Here is a 17,453-nt window from a genome sequence, read left to right as displayed (position 1 = left end):
CTGTTTGGGGAGAAAATTATCAGAGGAAATTCCTATAGGTTTTTTATGTGAGGATCCAAACTAGAGTCCCAGGTAGCTTTGAGTTGTCTGCAGGGATCCCTCTTACAGGACACATATACTCTGTGAAATCAAGACTTTCCTATCCAGCAGTGATCATCCAGGAGTGAATGACCCTGTAGTCCTCCTCTGCAGGAGAATTTAAGGGATTGAGGGGCACAGCTGCTGCCCAGTCCCACATCAGAGTGTGCCTTCCTACAGTGAGTAGTCAGTCTAGCTTGGTTGGCAGAAGCAGCCTCAGAGGGATTTCACTCCATTATGTACGGACTGAAATCCTTTGTGTGTTTCTAGTTAGTATTGTATTCCTTGCTTTTTTTTCTGCATCTTTTTAGTCACTGTTGCCACTACAGACTTGTTCTGAATACTGAAAAAAGTTGCTAGGTTGGAAACAACCTATAGGATGCCAGACTCACCCCTCTTTGTGATCCAACCGTTCGGAGTAGTAGTGGGGGGGGAAATGTGCTTTTTGCCTGAAGGAAGGGTGGATCTTCCATAAAAACTCAATTAATAGTTAAAAAAAACCCAAAACACAACCAAAACTCAAAAAGCTCTGAAGATTATAGAGTCTCATATTAATCATTTTAGGAGAGTCATCTTAAATCTGGATGAAAATTACCTGCATATATCTGAACAATGCTCCTGTGAACTACCACTCTGCTCTGAGTTTCATCAAAAAAGACATCCAGCCGAGAAGTTTTCTCATCTTTCTCCAAAACAGTAACAGAAGTTCCTCCCCCCTGGTGTCTTTGAAAGCAAGACACAGACATCATTATAACAGACCTGTTTCAAGTGCCAGTGGTATTGTGTGTCCCAGGCTTGTGTCTCTTTGGTACATAACTGTGAAATCACAGCAGTAGCTCCATTTGCTCTGGTACCGGTTTCCCAGTACTTTTCTCACCGTGTCATCATGTACAGGAATGATGTCTTCAGTGCTACAATATTTTAACTCCTGGACAGAGTGTATGAAAAGATGTCCTGGCATTTTAGAAAGAGTTGTGATGCTATTGGAGAGGTGAGTTCCTTTCAGTCTGTCTTTTCTGTCTCTAAACAGTAAGTGGTCCCCTTCTGCTCTTCCTCTTATCCTTCTCCACAGGTATCTACACAGACTTTACACTCCTCAACCACTGATCTCAGTGACGTGCTACAGCAGTGCCTAGGTCCTGCAGCAGTCTAGTTCTATGACTCTTTCCAAGGAGGTACAGTTTGACCTGATGCAATCAAAAGAAGGAGAAAACTTTTCTGCGTCCCTTCTGTGATTCCCTTCTTTCATAGCAGCCCGTGCTGTTTTTCATTAGACTTCTTCAGCTAAAAATAGTACAAGCTGAGTTGAAGGGAGTCCACTGAGAAGAAATTTTTAACATCCTTTGACCTAGTTGTTCACTATTCTGCAGAGCTTCAGCCCTCAGATTGCTGTCCTTCAAATTTTTCCCCTCTTTTCACAAGTATCTCATGCTGGATCTTAAATTCCCCTGAAGGTTGTTGTATTTTTTTCCCAGTATGGCTTAGGCTTCTGTTAGTCTTGCTAAGGTCAATACAGTTAATTCCTATATATGGTTCTATGGAATGACCAGGGAGATTCTTCATGGAATGGGAAGCAAGTCATTTGCCTCTCAAGGAAGATGCTCTCTTATCTCAAGGCTGCCTTGGATGTACCTATGCTGCTGCTTGGGTCAGTGTAGCAGAAACCATCATGCAGGGATTTCCCTGGCAACAGGCTTTGGATACCCAAGGAAGCTCAAGCAAGGTTAAGGCTTCCCCTTGAGGACTCCCCCCAGCCCTTCCTCTTTGATGTAAAGTGCCAAGGGTTGAAGATCCAGATTTAAAGCAAGAAAGCAAGCTGGGCCTCTGGTCTTGTTCAGGCAGAATCGTTTTGTCCCGCATTGTTTGATCACAGAGGATATTGAAATTGCTGAGTTAGCTCTATCATTCACCCATTTCTTATCTATTAGTCTTTCTCCTGACATCTGCTTTGGTGTCTGAGTTTCTTCTACAGATTTTCAGCAACAGGGAAAATGTTATCTCCTTTTTACATTACCATTTTGCTTTATTCTAGAAGATTTTCACCAGTTTTCACCGGACTTAGTTTGCCAGCAATGGTATTTCATACTCTTTCCTGCCTTCTGCCCACCTTTCCTTTGGAATGCTTGTGCAAGATCCAGAGGATGGCTTTTTTTCTCAGAAAGTTGGAGCCACATGAGATGTAACGCTAAGGTTTAGTGGCAAGTTCTGATCCCAGAGGGAGAGAGATGATGCACTCCCATGAACTGCAGGGTCACAATTCTGTCTTCTTTCACCACCAGATACTCATTTTGTTCTGTGTTTCCTGCCCTTTTGGTCCCATTGCCCTGTTCATCCAATGCAGAGTGAATACTTCAACAGTCCTAATACAGGGAGATTTACTGTTTACACTGGGTTTTGCCCTTTGTCCATGTACAGTGATGAGCATTTTCACAAAATTCCTGGCTATTGCATTATTTTTGTAGAGATGGCAAGGTATCATGATCTGCTGACAGTCTCATGGGAGGGAAACTGCTGTAGGAAGACAGTACCTCACCCTGCAGAGTAAGAGTTCTTTACCAACTCCAAGCATGAATAGAGAAAACCTCAATTTTTGTCTGAAGGCCACAGTTCACTAGAAATGTATTTTAATTCAATCATCAGAATGTTCATGGGTTGTTTGTAAGAGCATGTCTTGTGTGTATGAGTCATGTGGCTTCCTGAGCCTACAGGACATGGTTTGTCAGACTTCTGTTACATTTGACAGAAGAGTGTTCTTCAGAGATCACAGTGAATCAGAGTTCTCATAGGCAGAAAATTCACAGCCCCTCAAAAATTCCTCTTTTTTCAGGACCTGAGGGTGATGTTCTCCCCAGCTGTCAGATAAGGGCTTTTTGTCCTCATGTTCCTGTTAACTCTGACCACAGTAACAGACACTCCTGCCCAAAGACAGAGAGTTCTCCTAGAGTTCCAAGCAAGCCCAGGGAATGACTTATCTGCAGGAAGTTCACCTTCACATTAATTTTTACCTTCATTCTCCCAACACATAAGAAGTTTCTCCTCTCACTTCAGAAAGTCTAAAAAGCTTCTGCCTAAGAAACTTTTGGAATTTCATTTCAGTATTTTATGGTTTTTGTCATTGATTCCTACCTCAGATGGAGGAGAAGCTGAATGTGCTGTAATGCAGTGCTGTTGGCTTTTTAATGGTCTGCTAGAGTATTCTTCTAGGCTGCTTGTGACCTTCTGAGAATGGGAGCTTGCAGTGCTCTCTTTTTGTAAAGACACAAATAGATAATAGTTAGTAATGATCTTGGCAGGCCATGTCCCAGCTAGTTGCATTCCATCCTGTTCTACTTGAATACTTGCAAGTTATGCTATTTTGTCAATAAGCATGCCTTTTCCTAAACTGTCAAGGGCTAACACAGGATTTCCCAATTCTAAGAGGGAAGGTACACACAGGATTTCCTGGTGGAAGCAGTTACAACACCTTCCTTTAGGGTCTGTCTTGTGTATCACCCCTACTCAGCCCCAGTTTGTAAGCACTACAACCTACATCTCCCAAGTCAGTCACAGCATTACTGACTTTCTAAATTGGGTCTAATTTAGCTTTCTGTGGCTTCAGAGTGAGGTTTAAAAGTGTGTCACAATAAAGCAAGGAAGACCAATTCCTTACTATTTGTATTAGGATGCTCTGTCAGGCTTGACTGTTACCAGCCATATTAAGTTGCAGCCAGGGAGGTGTTAGTCACTGCTTGTGATGAGGAGTGGTGCAAGTCTGTGGAAAGGAAATATGGAAATTTAATGCAGACTGCAGCTCCCATAAGCCAGGATATGACAAAACAAACCTTAAGGAGGCTTCTGCAACAATACGGATCTGGAGGGGTCACTTCTATCTGGTGAGCTAACTGGTCCTCTACCCAAAATACTTGTTGTTACTGTAACTCTAGTGCCCTCTGAAAATGCCTGCAATCTCACCTCATTTATATTTATCTTTCCTCTTTTGTTACTGTGCAGTCTTCAGTACATGAACCCAGGCTTGTTCTTCTTCTGTACTGCTTGACATAGCAGTTTACAAATGCTCCAAGATCCTTCAAGGCAGAAAATATTATAAAAATAACCTGTTAAGTGACTTGATGTTTATATGACTTTGTGCTTGTTCTCTGCATTTCAAGATGTATTAATGCACTCCTGTACCTACTTTATTCAGGGAGGTTTATGTGCTCAGCTGTTCAGTTCTATCCCCTCTGTGCCACTCTAAGTGTTACGTACAGCTCAGTTACTGCAGAAATTCAAGTGTGCTTTCTTTCCACAAAAGAAGGTGATAGGACATTCAAACACAATAAGATCCACACTCCATATATGCTGGGAAACTTTCTGCTCACACAGGCTGATACTTCCTGATTCACAGGAGTACATATCACGTCAGAGCTGTTGAGTGACTTCTTGCCTCGTGCAGTCAGCATACCATGATTTGGCAAATGCCACATCCAACATTAATCAGCAAGGGAAAAAAAATTATTTCAGGTGACCAGCCAGCCAACTACAAATGTTATTTTAACTACTGGAAAGGGCACCCTTTCTCCTGTGCTCTACCCAACCTGCCTTCAGCATCCCACACATATGACTCACTGCTAGGCCTTGGGCAAGCCCCTTCATCTTTTTCTCTCTTAGGCTCCTCATCTTTAAAACAGGGTAATAATACTTTCAGCAGTGTTGGGAGCATTAATTAACTAATGCCCACACAGGACTCCAGACAGATCGAGCAACAGCTGAATGCAAAACAGTACTATCATCAGTTACTGTTAGTCAGAATTTGTATTTCCACTGCTGCGTTCTGGTGGGGGAAATAGAAGCGGATTCAAAAGGTACGAGTTATATTCAGAAAAACAGCTTTTGAAAGAAATCTGCATTCGTATAATCACTCATTCCTGCATGCTTATTTCTACAGCCTATCAATATTTAAGCTGTCAGTGAGGTTTACAGTAATAGGACTTAGCTCTTTGTGGGATCTGAGGCTGTGCTAGCATTAGCCAAATCCTCCTGGTTCTTCTGCTCTGCAGATGGGGGAAGAATGCAGCAAAGGTGAATTGACTTTCCCAGAACATCACATGGAATAGTATCAGAACTGCAACTATGCCTGGGACTATCTGACTCCCAGCCCTGGATTTATGACTCCAGTTCACAGTGCCTTTTAGCTTTTCATTGTTAAGGAATCCTTAAAAAAAAATATGGTGGAATGAAGAAAATTATCTAGATTTGTGTGTCAGAGTGATAAGTAATTTGCTCCAAACTTATTCTGACATTCAGTGGTTTTGGGTTTGGGGTGAGGGGAGGGGGGATTGTTTCATGTTAGACACTTTGGCAGTTCAGCTTCATGCAGCCAGGACCATGAACAGAGTAACACTCAGTCCAATGTGCAAATATACCCTTACAGTATGCAAAGAACCCTGGTCTATTGCTGAGAATCATGTAACCTTAACTTTGTGGGTTTTCTGTGTATGATAGTGCTTTGTTTTATTTCTTGTGGGTTTGCTGACCAAAGGGTGTGAGATGTGAGGTTTGGGGAGAGGTATTCTTCTTCTAGCTACTTCCATTCATTTTATGAAAAGATTTTTGTTCCTCATCTTCAGAAATTCTTCTTCACTGATCTATTCAGGACATTAGATGAGACACTTATCTGACAGCATTGTCTTGCCAGTGGCTCAAGTGAATAGCTGAAGACAGCAGGCAGGGTTTTGATGATGCTGACCCCTTGGACAGGGCTATAAACTGATAGAGAGGAGTGACCTGTGTAGACAGGGGATGACAATAGGACTTACAGCCCTGTGCTTTCCATTTGCAGCCCTTCTGATGGCTGATATAAAATGAGCTGTAGTCCCAGAAGTAGTGAGATAATGTGAGTGACATGTTAAGACTTGGAGCTGGCAATTATCTAATTTTCTGCCCTATTTATTGTGACATTTTGTCTTTTCACCTCCTGGTTAGAATATCCGCATACGCTCTGTGACGGGAGTTGGGTTCTACATGCCATCGGGGAAGATCAGAGGCACATTGGCATCCCGATTCCTGATGGTGGATGGTGAAAAGGTGGCCACTGGATCATACAGGTGGGTTACTCTTGCTTAAGGCATTAAGGCATTTATTTAAAGAATGGCCATGACTTTGCTTGAGAGTCTCCTTCACATGTCACTCCCCTTCTTATCCCAGCTTCTGTGATCTGTGTGGCATCTGTAGAAACTGGAGTGGGACGACAGAGAAGGTGGCATAGAGCCCTTCTCAGAGAATGGAATGTAGCCATGCTGGCAGACCATTTCAGAGGGCTAGAGACAGACAGTTCCACACTGCATCAGGTCGGGGTCTGCAAGGACTCCCCACCAGTCCTGTACTCAGTTCTCTTCAGTGAGGTTTTCAGTCCAGACACTCTTCCTGTTGATGCAGTGTTGCCTTTTTAAAAAGGGTAAACTGTCCTTCAGAGTTTCAGGGCCTTTTCTCCCAGATCTGGTCTGCATGTCTAAACGAGAACAATAATGTTACATCATGTATCTATTGTGGCCTGTCTGGCCAAGGATGTAAGGGCAAATGGCACAATGGTACATATTCCCATGTAGTGTCTTAGGTTTTGTTAGGTGGGCTGGGTCAAGTATGCACCCCAAAATCTAATGTTGGTTCTGTTTTCTCCTCTTAGCTTCACATGGACTTCATCTCACATTGACAGAAACATCCTGCTCGTCTTGACAGGACAGCACGTGGAGATGTTCGACATCGAGTTTCGTGAGCTCTATGCCATCTCAGAGGAAGTTAATTTATACAAGGAGCTGGGTATTGCTAACCCATTCCTCCTTGGAATTGGGAAGCCAGGCTTTCATTCCTCCACCGTGGCTCGGAAGTTCATTAACCCCAAGTATGGTTTAGTAGCAGGGGCAACCCGTGGTGATATGATGCTCTGGGCTTCACGACATAGGCAAGACAATCAGGGAAACATGGAAAAGGAGGAAACAAGTGAGTCAAAGAAACGGTTAAATCAGTTCCTGAATGACTTAGTCACTTTGGAGCAAGTGTTCCCAGAAATAGATCCACCTCTGGAGAACTTGAACAAGCTGAATCGGAGCCCCCAGAAACTGTTGTCCCGGCTCCACATGGACCTGAAAAATAAATCCAAATCCAGAGAGTCTATTCGCGACATAAAGAAAGAAGAGGCACAGACCAATGCAAAGCAAGGAAAGCGGTTTGCCAGTGGGCTTTTCAGCCGCAAGGCCAAGCGGTCTCCAGGCTCAAGCATTGAGGCCAATTCTTTTGCCAGTGAAGGACATTCAGGAGAAGACCTTGGGAATATGAAACTGGAATATGAGAGGCTCAGCATTGGCCATGCTAGTGTTCGGAGCACTGGAGGCAACTCAGGTACAACCTTTTACCAGCATACTCTGCTTTCTGTGTCCCTTGTTCTGAGCTTGGCTGATTGATGCAAACATAGCCACTATAGGCACTTGTGAGTAGATCCTCTTATTTCCTTGGAATCAAAATGGGAGAGATCAAAGAGTAGGAGTTGTATCAAAAGATACAGGCAATTTAAGTTGAAAGCAATTTAATGGCAGTCTTACTGTAAAGTTGGTACCTCTCATGTGGGTGTTTCTCATACTTCTGAGCAACAAAGGGAGAGAAAGGTGAACAGTGCCTTGTGTTAACCAGTGTTCAGTGCATGAAGTGCATTTCCCTAATAAACAGCAGCACTATGTTCACTATTGTAGTGGCTAGCAGGCCACAGACAGATTTTCAGTGTAATCCCTCTTTTCCTCATTAGAGTTTAGGCAGGCGTATTTACTGTGACAAATTCCTGGTGGAGAAGGGAGGAAAATTTGTTTATGTTGAGGTGAGGGGACATGGAGTGGAGGAGAGGGTGCAAGTCTTTTTAATTTGCTCTTCTACCACCATCTGAAATGGGGGAGAAGGTCATGAAAATAGAAGCTACAAAGAAGTACATCACTAGATCTCAACTGTTCTTTCTTTGCTAATGCATGATTGATATTTTCACTAAGTCCTTCCAAGGCTTCAATCAGTTGAAGACACAAATAATAAAGATTTCTACAGTTTATGGGTTCACGGCTAACTCTCCAACATTTTACATGTTTTGTGAGATGGAAGTAAATCTGTGGACTATTCAGCCTGGTTGTCTTCCTCTCAGTGAGCTGTGTTGGGTGTCAATACATCCTGCACTATCAGGAAAATAAACTAATTCCCAGGAGAGAATTTCACCTCCACTTGTCTGGCCAGAGACCATTCCATGCTCTGATGAATGCAAAATGCAGATTTAGAGAGACTGAATTCCTTTTCAACTACCATGATGTGAAATGGAAAGACATTCTCTTGAGACCAAGAAGAAAAGAAGGGTATTGGGACAGTCAACAACAGTGATTAATTAGGTTCCTGGAAATATTTCTGGGTGAATGAGGGAGAGACTCAAAAATGCCAGATGAACACAAGAGAGAGGAACTGTATTTAAGATTGTAGTAGATCCATTTTAGGATCTGTGTTTGGCATTTGGGGAGGCAGACGTAAACCCTGGTCTAAAGAGGTCCTTTCTGCAAGTAAGTCTTGAGCACGGACATTATGTGCTGGTGGGCCCCATTCCTCAAAGCCAGGAAAAGCAAAATCAGTGAAGACCTGTGGGGAGATGCATGGGCATTTCCACTCGCAGGGATGGACCTGAGGGCTTGCACTACCCTCTAGTGACAGAAGGAGAGAATTGTGTAATCTCTGATTCGTCAGCGCTTGGCAGGATCAGAGATTCTCACCGTCACCTCTTTTAAGCAGCCACTCTGGCATTGCCACAATGTCCTGATGGAATTAGGCCCAGCTTAAGGCACGAGAGGCTGATGTCTCGGGCTGAACAGTGGGGTGGTGCACCCTGCTGGGGCATTGCACCAGCCGGGCAGCAGGGATGTCCCTGCTCCTTTTAACAGAGGGGATCTGTGCCAGGCAGTCTGATGCTTGGTCTAGACCATTTCCACAGAGACATTACCATGCTATTATGTTCACATTCTATTTATTGCCACTGTTACTTCCTGCAGACTGCCAACTCTTTCAATAAGGGGGAAGGAAGAATTGAGAACAGGTCCAGGGAAGGTGCTGAGGTCTAGCACCCCAGCCTTCTTTCCCAGTGCACCTTCTGACCTGATTAATCTTTCCAGTGAGTCCTTGCTAGTATTTTTGGTTTATGCAAATTGAGAATGCCTGTTCATGGTGATAGTGGGAGACTCCACAGCTTTTGAAGTATAGTGTAAGTAGACTTCAGCCATCTGGTGTCATAAAAGGCTGGAGGAAGATCATGGCTTGTGTGTCGCTCTTGAATTAAATCACTGTTCTTGAGAGAAAACTTCTCTAGTCTAATAATCCCATAGTGGCATGTGAACAGAGATGGTAGAGGGCACATTAGATAGATGGAGACTCATGAAGAACAGGAAAAAATTAGTTACCCAGAAGATCCTGCATCTATTTGATCAGCAGCACATACATCATTAGGATTTAATAAAAAATTCTTGAACATAGCCATGGAATAGAGTTCCAGCTTCAGTATAAAGCAAGCAGGCATTTTGTTCTTGGGTAACTTGAGGACTGACTTAGTTTTAAAAGTTTGTCTTTGAGCAAGGCTAGTAAAAACTGGTGCTGCAATATTCGGGGTGACAGAAGAGAGGTAAGAAGTGGAAATGAAGGAGAAGGTACTTGGTATGCAGGCAGGTTAGGATGCAATTATTCAGAGCTTCACAGTTTGAAATAGCTGCCCTTACCTTTTGTAAAGATTAAACAGCACACTTAAGCCCCGTGGACCTGCCTGTGCACACATCCTCCAAAGTCACTATTAATTCTCTAGTACCACAGAGACACATCCCACCTTGCAAATGCATGGAGAGACCAGATCCACACCCGAGTAGCTTGTAGAGTAATTGAAAGACATTATTCAAGTGGGCTATAAGTCAGATTCAGTCTTGTAGGAGCAAATGATGATGAAGAGAATCTGAACTGGGAAGGGAAATGATGAAAGTGTGTGCTGTGATGGAGTCCAAAAATCTGATGCAGTATTCACATGCTAGAAAAGGATACCTATGAGTCAGAATTGGGAGTCTGGAAAACACAAGGGCTACAGACAGTAATGTCTCAAACTAAGTATCTGAATAAACACCCTGAGGTGTTGTCCTAGCACACTGCATGGAAGCTGTACATTGTCTTACAAAGCTTTCTCAAACCACATCATCAAATAAACAGAACCCTTGAATTTCACTGTTGCCCGCTGAGGAACACCAGCACAGCTCCGAACCTGACCAGAACCTTGTTAATTTTAAGCTGGTGCTGGGCAGACTGTGATCAGCAAAGATAGTGATGTCTCATGCAGTTTCTGGGAGACACTGCAAAAGTCTGAAAGCTGTGTGCATTCAGAAGGTGCTGACTTTTTGTTTAGTGTTCTCCCTTGGAAGAAACAAAGTGGGCTTGTTCAGAAGGGTCTGCTGTCCTGAGCTGTTCCATGTATCGACCTTCATTCCTCATGAGTGATGGTTATGGAATACATATACTTAGCAGCAGGATTTTGTGTTTCAGTTTTGTGTGCTTCTTGCAACAAGAAATGGGATTTACAGTGGGCACTGCAATGGCGTTGAAATATCTGCTTAGTTATCACCAGCGTTTTTCAGCCAAAGTGAGATCATGAAAGGATGGGGTAACTGGAATTTTCAGCCTCTTTTCTAAAGAGAAAGAGGGAAACGTTGTTGGATACATACAAGGAGGGTGTTTGCTCTAACTGTAGAGGGATATGTAGAAAAAGGTCAGAAGAGTAGAAAGTGACAAGAATAAAAGGGCTGGGAGTTGAAATTAAGCAGAGAAGCACAGACATCTTTCAAAATAAACATGAGGGTCTTGAATGTGATACAGAAAGGGAAGGAAAGAGGGGTAGGGAGGAGACAGGAGTAATGATAAAATTGATAGTAACGTGCAAGATGTGTCAGAGGGGGACAGATGGAATGAAATGCTGTGGGGAGGAGGCAGTAGCACACAGCAGCCACGTAAGTGAGGGCAGGTTGCAGTGCAGCCTCCCACATGAACATCAAGAAGATGCAGTGTGGAAGAAAGTGGAGAGAAGGAGGGGGAGAAAAGAGAGCTCTTCTCTTCCCCATTACCTACAGGTAAGGACAGCATTGATCAAATACCCACGAGCAAGGGAGTGACATTAAGAATTATCCACTTAAAACCCAATTCAGAGGCAGTGCTTGAGGTGAATGCTCCCTAAACTTAGCAAGGCTGAGACTTCTCAGTGGCGTGTCACCATGACCTGTGGCAACTTTCCCTCTCTGTTTTCACTCTGAACTGGCAGCTGGCTCCAAGTGCTTGGGAGATGCACATGTACCTTCCTTCTGTACAAATACATGAGCGGGGCCTGCCCTTGCTCAGAGTGATTCCAAGCCACATGGCAGCCCCTCTCAGTTCCTGCTGCCCTGGGCTAGAGTCATGCAAGCTTTGCTGAGCTCAGAGCACAGATGAGCTCCCTTACTTGCAAAAGCCTCTGAACACACTTTTGTACAGCGCTTGAAACAAATATGCTGGGACACCCAGATCAACATCTGGCTGTAATGAAGGAGACCAGACAGAAGTGCAAGCATTGAAAGGTACAGATACTGGGAGCAGAAGAAATTCATAGAGTAAGCAGTGAAAAAACCTAAGATTATAAAAAATTGAGGCAGCATACTGTGCCACTTTAGTGAGAGACCTTGAGGCCTCGGGATTTGTCTTGCAAAGGCAATGGTGGAAATACTGGCAGTAGAAATGTTTGAAACAAAATGTGAAAAAAGCCTGCTGAGAATGTGTGTGGGTATCAAATGGATGAGATGACCTTGTGTTTTTGGTGGGGTTTTTCCATACCTCACTCTTTGGAAAACTTCCCACCCAAGGCATGACCAGACTATTTTTCAGTGCCAGCTGGGACCTGATGATACCACTGAAGCTGGATTGGGTACAAGCCAAAGCCTGGAAATATTTCTCCAGTGGTTTTCTCCACAATATACTCTGCATTTGCTCTTATTTTAATGTTTCTTCATTTCACTGCAATAGAAAAAAAGCCACGATAGAGTGCAGAATAATGTAGGTCTAACACAAGGTGTATAGTAAAAAAAGAGAGTGAAGCATGAGTCCAAACTTTATCCAGGTCTTATTTACTTAACATTAACAGTACTTTAACTTCTTTTTATTCCAGGTAACCTGAATCCAAACTCCACTATGAGTGATAAAAACAAACAATCTACCTGTGTGTTATCTTGATTGGGAAGGATTGTCTGGAGAACTAAAGAGTGAATCACAAGCTGGAACAGTAACTTCTTGACTGATTTTGAACCTACAGCCATATCCTCATGCAATGATCTGTAAAGCCACTGCAGGTCCTGGATGCATCTGGCACCCCCAGCTAAAGCACATTTACTGGGTGAAGAGCAGACTTTGGGTAGTCGGTCCCTTAACTGAGGGTTAGTGATGAATGTATTAGTCCATATGTCTATGTGCACACTTATTTTATATATAAAAACAACTGTGATGACTGGTCTCAGAGCTCGCTCTGTGCCCAGAGAAATGCAGGAGATTTTCTGACTTACTTGTGCTGCTACTTCGGTCTGTCTAGCTACAGACTTGGAATCACTGTGTTGCATTGTTTACTCTACTGCACTGCAAAAATGTATTGATCTGACTGGCTGTAAGGCTGAATCCAATTGAAGTGGCAAATTCTGGTGAAATAAGGATGTTTACAGACAGTGTATCAATCCTTTGTCCATAAGGACTCCTCCTGTAGATTCCTGTTGTCACTCACCCATGCAGAAATGAGTGGTCTGGGTGAAGGGTTTAGCTAACAGTGGCCAAAGATCAGTATCTGAACTGCTTCATGTCATAAATGTAGCAGTCGAACAAAGTGATTTAGCAAGAATGTGGTAAAGAGAAAAAATGGAATATAGGGCAGTGTTTAACATGCAGTTGAGACTGAGTCAGGAGAAATGCCTGATATGGAGGACTGGGCAGGGTCTGGGAGCAATAACACAGACTTCAGTGGCTGTTACGAAATCCTCTTTGTTGCTAATTCAGCAATACTTTTACCATTCATGGAAACTGAATGATTAAGGAGCACATCTTTGAGAGTTGAAAGAGGAAGCAGAGGAGGCATGCAGCTTTTCAAATGTACTTTTTTTTCAAGTTAACCTTTCCAAAGCCTAAATCATGCTAAAATTGAGAGCTTTGATCCATAAGAAGCATTGTGTGCAGTCAGACCAAAGGCCATCTGATCTGCTGTTCTGCCTCTGAAAACAGCCTGTAACAGGTGATCACAGAAGCATAAAATACAAAGCTTGTATATACAGAGGTCTTTCTCTGACACCATTCCAGCAGTCTATGGACTTCCTCAGCTTTCTGGCAGTTCCTTCTGGACCCGGCCTTAATGAATGCACTTAGTCCCTTTCTAAAAATCCTTTCTTACTTTTGGCCTCCAAAGTGTTCTGTGGTAACAAACCCTAAATTCATTGCATGGTACAAAAAAGAACTGTTGTCAGGCTGTTTTAATGGTTTTCTTGATGATTTCCTCATAGCTACTGTGGGATCTGACTGGCACTTCTATCCTCTTGTTCACTATCCCTTTTCCAGTTCTACTTGCTAACAGAGTGGATAAACAGATTGTTTTTGTCTCTGCAGTGGGCAGATTGACATTTCACTCTGATTTCTTGCCATCTAAATTACATACTCTGCTGTCATAAGTAAGTCCTGTTGTGATACCTAAAAAAATTAGATCCTAGTTATTAGAATACACCTGAAAACTAACATGCCTGCTTGCCAAAAAAACATTTAAACATCGGAAAAACACAGGTTAAATTTTAATTTTAATTTGTTTAGAGAAATGATCTGGGTTTTTCACTGCACAACAAATTCACAGCAAAGGCAAATGATGCACTCCCAGCACAGAAGCAACTGATCCAAAGATTCTTTCAGGTGCTGGCTTGCAGTAGTGGTTGTTACACTCAAACAGCTGTCTGTGGTTGATGATAAAATGCAATTGATTCATTCACTAATTGATTAATTGCCTTTCCTTGAAGTATATTTAACCTGAATGGCAAGCAGGTTTGTTTTACTCTATTTACCATGCAGAATGTCTTGAGACACTAAAATACCAAAGGTATTGTGCCCTCTGTTAAACATACTCATCCTCACTCCGAGGGTTAAATGCTTCCTACTCTATATAATATTCTATACAGCCTTCTGGGAACGAGCTGTAGTTTTACAGCTGGGTCTGTCAGCTCATATTATGAGCAGTGTTTCATAAAATTGTGCCTGGTAATGGGGGAAAAAAGAGGTGTTGGAAATGACACCACCACTTGGATGTAGAAGTAACTTGATAGCTGAGTTATCCTGTTGGCTTCATGTGTGTAGCTCATGTGCCAAAAACTACTCACTGTGTTTGTAGGATTGTCGAAAGCGGTTTGATTTTGCCATACTTTGGTTACTCACCAGACATTTGGGAGACTTTTTTTTCTCTCTTTGTATTTATTGCACTTTGTTAGTAAAGATCAGACATAAATTTATTAGGCTGATGTTGTTCCACTTTTTGTTTTGATAAGAACAGTGTCATCTGGTGCTTCCTTGTCCTCCTAGGCTTTTGAAATATTTATTTTTTTAAATTGTGCAATAGGTTAATTAACTAATTAGCACCATGTTGATATGTATGGTCAGATTTTCCAGGAAGTCCTTTATCTCCTTGTTGCTTCATATTGGGTGAAGTGAATTCACAAATAGTCCAAGAGGCTGATTTCACTTACCCTTCCTTTCCTTCTACGCTTACGCATTAATGTGCTTTACTTTCTCTTCCCTATGGTGGATGTCAAAGCTCTTTTCTTTAACCTGTCAACTAACAGGATATCCTTTCCAGAGAAAGTCTCTCATCTGCTTGTCTGCTTTGCTGCCACACCAGTTCCTGAAAGGTAATGTTCACTTGTTTTCAAATTCTTTCCATGGAAGTCAGTCTCATGCCTTGACTCCAGGGGCTAGTAGAATTCCTTAGGCTTATCACGCACTGCTTAATTACTTAATTTGAGAGAACAAACTTGCTTTTTTGCATGATATAAATCTGCTCCTTAAACTCAGCATGACTCTGAGGATGCACACAGCCTTGTTGATCCAGAGTGGAGGTTTCAGGCTCTGGTGGAACTTGTTCTTCCCTGAAGATAAAATCAGCTGAACTTGGGCTATTTACCTGCTCCTATGGCAACAGAAGTGAGTCTGGGTGAGGTGACCACATTGATTTTGACTACTTTTTTGCTAATTGTGGTTCCTGATGGGTGCTAGAAACCTGAGGCTGTGACCTGTAAAATGATCCCCTCTTGCTCTCCAGATAAAATGTGGTTGATGGTGCTGGGGGTCAGAGGGGCAAAGAGCAGTGTTTAGGAATTATGTTAGAAGACTGCTAGCAGTGGTTGAAGGTACAGCAGTCTTCAAATAAGCTGTCATTTGGTCTTTGCCCAAGATGGCCCCTCCTGTAAGCAAGTCACCAACCTCCTGAGGGCGTGGGAAAGATGGGAGACAGTTGTTGTTCTGTTGCTACTCAAAAGAGCCAGATAAGCTCTCTTTGGCTTCTGTATCCTGACCCTGTACAATCCCAAGAGGACGCCTGTCCTCTGGATCTCGTTCCTTCCTTGGTTGATCTGTGTGGTGCTCCGTGGGGCCTGCAGCTATGGTCATGCTTTTGGACAGAAAGTAAGCTGGGGCTCACAGCTCTCTCCTTCTGGCCTGAAATGGTGAGTGGTTCAGAAGGAGCCTCTTGGCTGAATGTGTGCCTTCTGTGTTTCTTTGGTATGCATTTGTATATTTAATGTATATGTGTCCAGTTAATTATGTGGGAGACCTTTTCTAAGTGAAACAAATAAACTCTATACTGTGTTACATTTAGATACTGTGTTCATGAGTGTCACTTGTAATATCTCTGCTACAGTTCCTGGGTTGGGGAGATTTTTATTGTTTATTTGTCAAGAACCTGTACTGTCTGGATTAGAGCAGGTTTCTGTGTAACAGGTAAGCATCTTTGGTCAATGTTTGGTGCTATTTGTTAAAAGAAATGTGGGCAGCTAAATTCTCCACAAGTACAGTGTTCTGTGGCTTTGAGTGCCTTAAGAGAGACTAATTCATTCCTGCTTTCTCGCTGCTGGAATAGGCTACAGCAGATGTCCACTTTAGTTTTTCTTTCTTCTTTTTCTTTTTTTATTACTTTGCAGCTGAAATGTATCTTGCTGCAGCTATAAATGCATCTGACAAAGTGCCACTTCGGTGTCCCTTTCCATCTTTCTTATATAATTTGTACCCATCAGCAATGACATTTAATTTATGAAACGGAGTCCCTGTGCTACATTTCAGTTTTACCTGGTACAATGTAATCCTTGACATTTAAGTAACTCACAAGCTCTTGTTTCCCATGCTCCCTTTGTTTTTGTGTACAAAAGCCTGTTTTAAAATTCCTGACCATGTTTCAGAATAAATCCAGCCTCTATTTTACTTTTGGGCATTAGGGTACATAAAAAAGTATTTGCAGTAAACAAAATCTTCATCTTTCAGTGTTTTAAATCCATGTAGCAATTGCATTTGTACTGTATAAGAGGAGTCTATCTAATCCAAGCTTGTTTTACAGGGTATCTCAGGGCTCTGTGGATCCTGAGCTTCTTTATAGCATTAGCACCACCATCACTATGTGATGTTTCTTTTTCTGCACCTGTTTTAGGGAGGTTCTCTGAGAAAGAAAGATGAGATTGTCTTTCCCCTCATTTTCCTGCTACTCTAATATTACCATTTTGTTTCTTGACACTATGGTCTGTGGTCTTGCAAAATCAGGGAGCAGTCCAGGACTGAATGACCTCTTTGTGTCTCTAGACCTTATGTCCCCTGTCCTTAGCCTGCTGAAGAAATGCAGATTTGGAAATCCTCATTAATAAGCAAGGCTTAGGAAAAGCAGAGTCAGTGACTGTAGGAACCATCTTGGAAGAGAAACCTACGGATGCAGATGAAATGGTAAAGCCTTTCTGCCTGTAGCAAGGCTGGGACATGTTTACCTAACTCTTTGCACAACACGTATTTCTCATCTTTCTCGCAAGTCTGGGCATGTGTGCTTGGGGAGTTGGGTTACAGAAAACCACAGCACAACGTACAGCACCCAGCATCCAAATGTGGGCAAATTTGCAGTGCTTTTCAGCAAGATAAGGAAGTAAGAGAATAGGTGGAAGTGTCTGCACAAGAACTTAGGGGTATAGTATCTGGTGTGTCCTAAACTCATCACATAATGTGTTAATGTCTTGAGTTTTGGAGATGTTTCTAATTCTACTCCTTTCTCCCTTTCCAGCCTGTCTGCAGTG

General features: G+C 42.6%; 1 protein-coding gene across 5 annotated transcripts in view; it reads left to right on the top strand.

Annotated features, from left to right (window-relative positions):
• Positions 1-17,453, top strand: part of FAM83F (family with sequence similarity 83 member F) — a 44,114-nt gene that overhangs the window by 19,746 nt on the left and 6,915 nt on the right. For 3 of the 5 annotated variants that reach the window (XM_069002756.1, XM_069002755.1, XM_069002757.1), the window contains 3 exons: positions 6,040-6,161; positions 6,740-7,452; positions 12,287-16,004. In XM_069002756.1, coding sequence (XP_068858857.1) covers positions 6,040-6,161; positions 6,740-7,452; positions 12,287-12,351 — 900 coding nt within the window. In that variant the 3' untranslated portion in view covers positions 12,352-16,004. Of the gene's footprint in view, positions 1-6,039; positions 6,162-6,739; positions 7,453-12,286; positions 16,005-17,453 lie in introns of those variants that run through there. The other 2 variants (XR_011147923.1, XR_011147922.1) reach the window with 2 other exon arrangements.

The sequence above is a fragment of the Aphelocoma coerulescens genome, chromosome 1A, assembly GCF_041296385.1.
Source record: "Aphelocoma coerulescens isolate FSJ_1873_10779 chromosome 1A, UR_Acoe_1.0, whole genome shotgun sequence".
Taxonomy (NCBI): domain Eukaryota; kingdom Metazoa; phylum Chordata; class Aves; order Passeriformes; family Corvidae; genus Aphelocoma; species Aphelocoma coerulescens.
The sequence above is the reverse complement of the archived record's forward strand: the minus strand, read 5'-3'. Positions and strand labels throughout refer to the sequence as shown.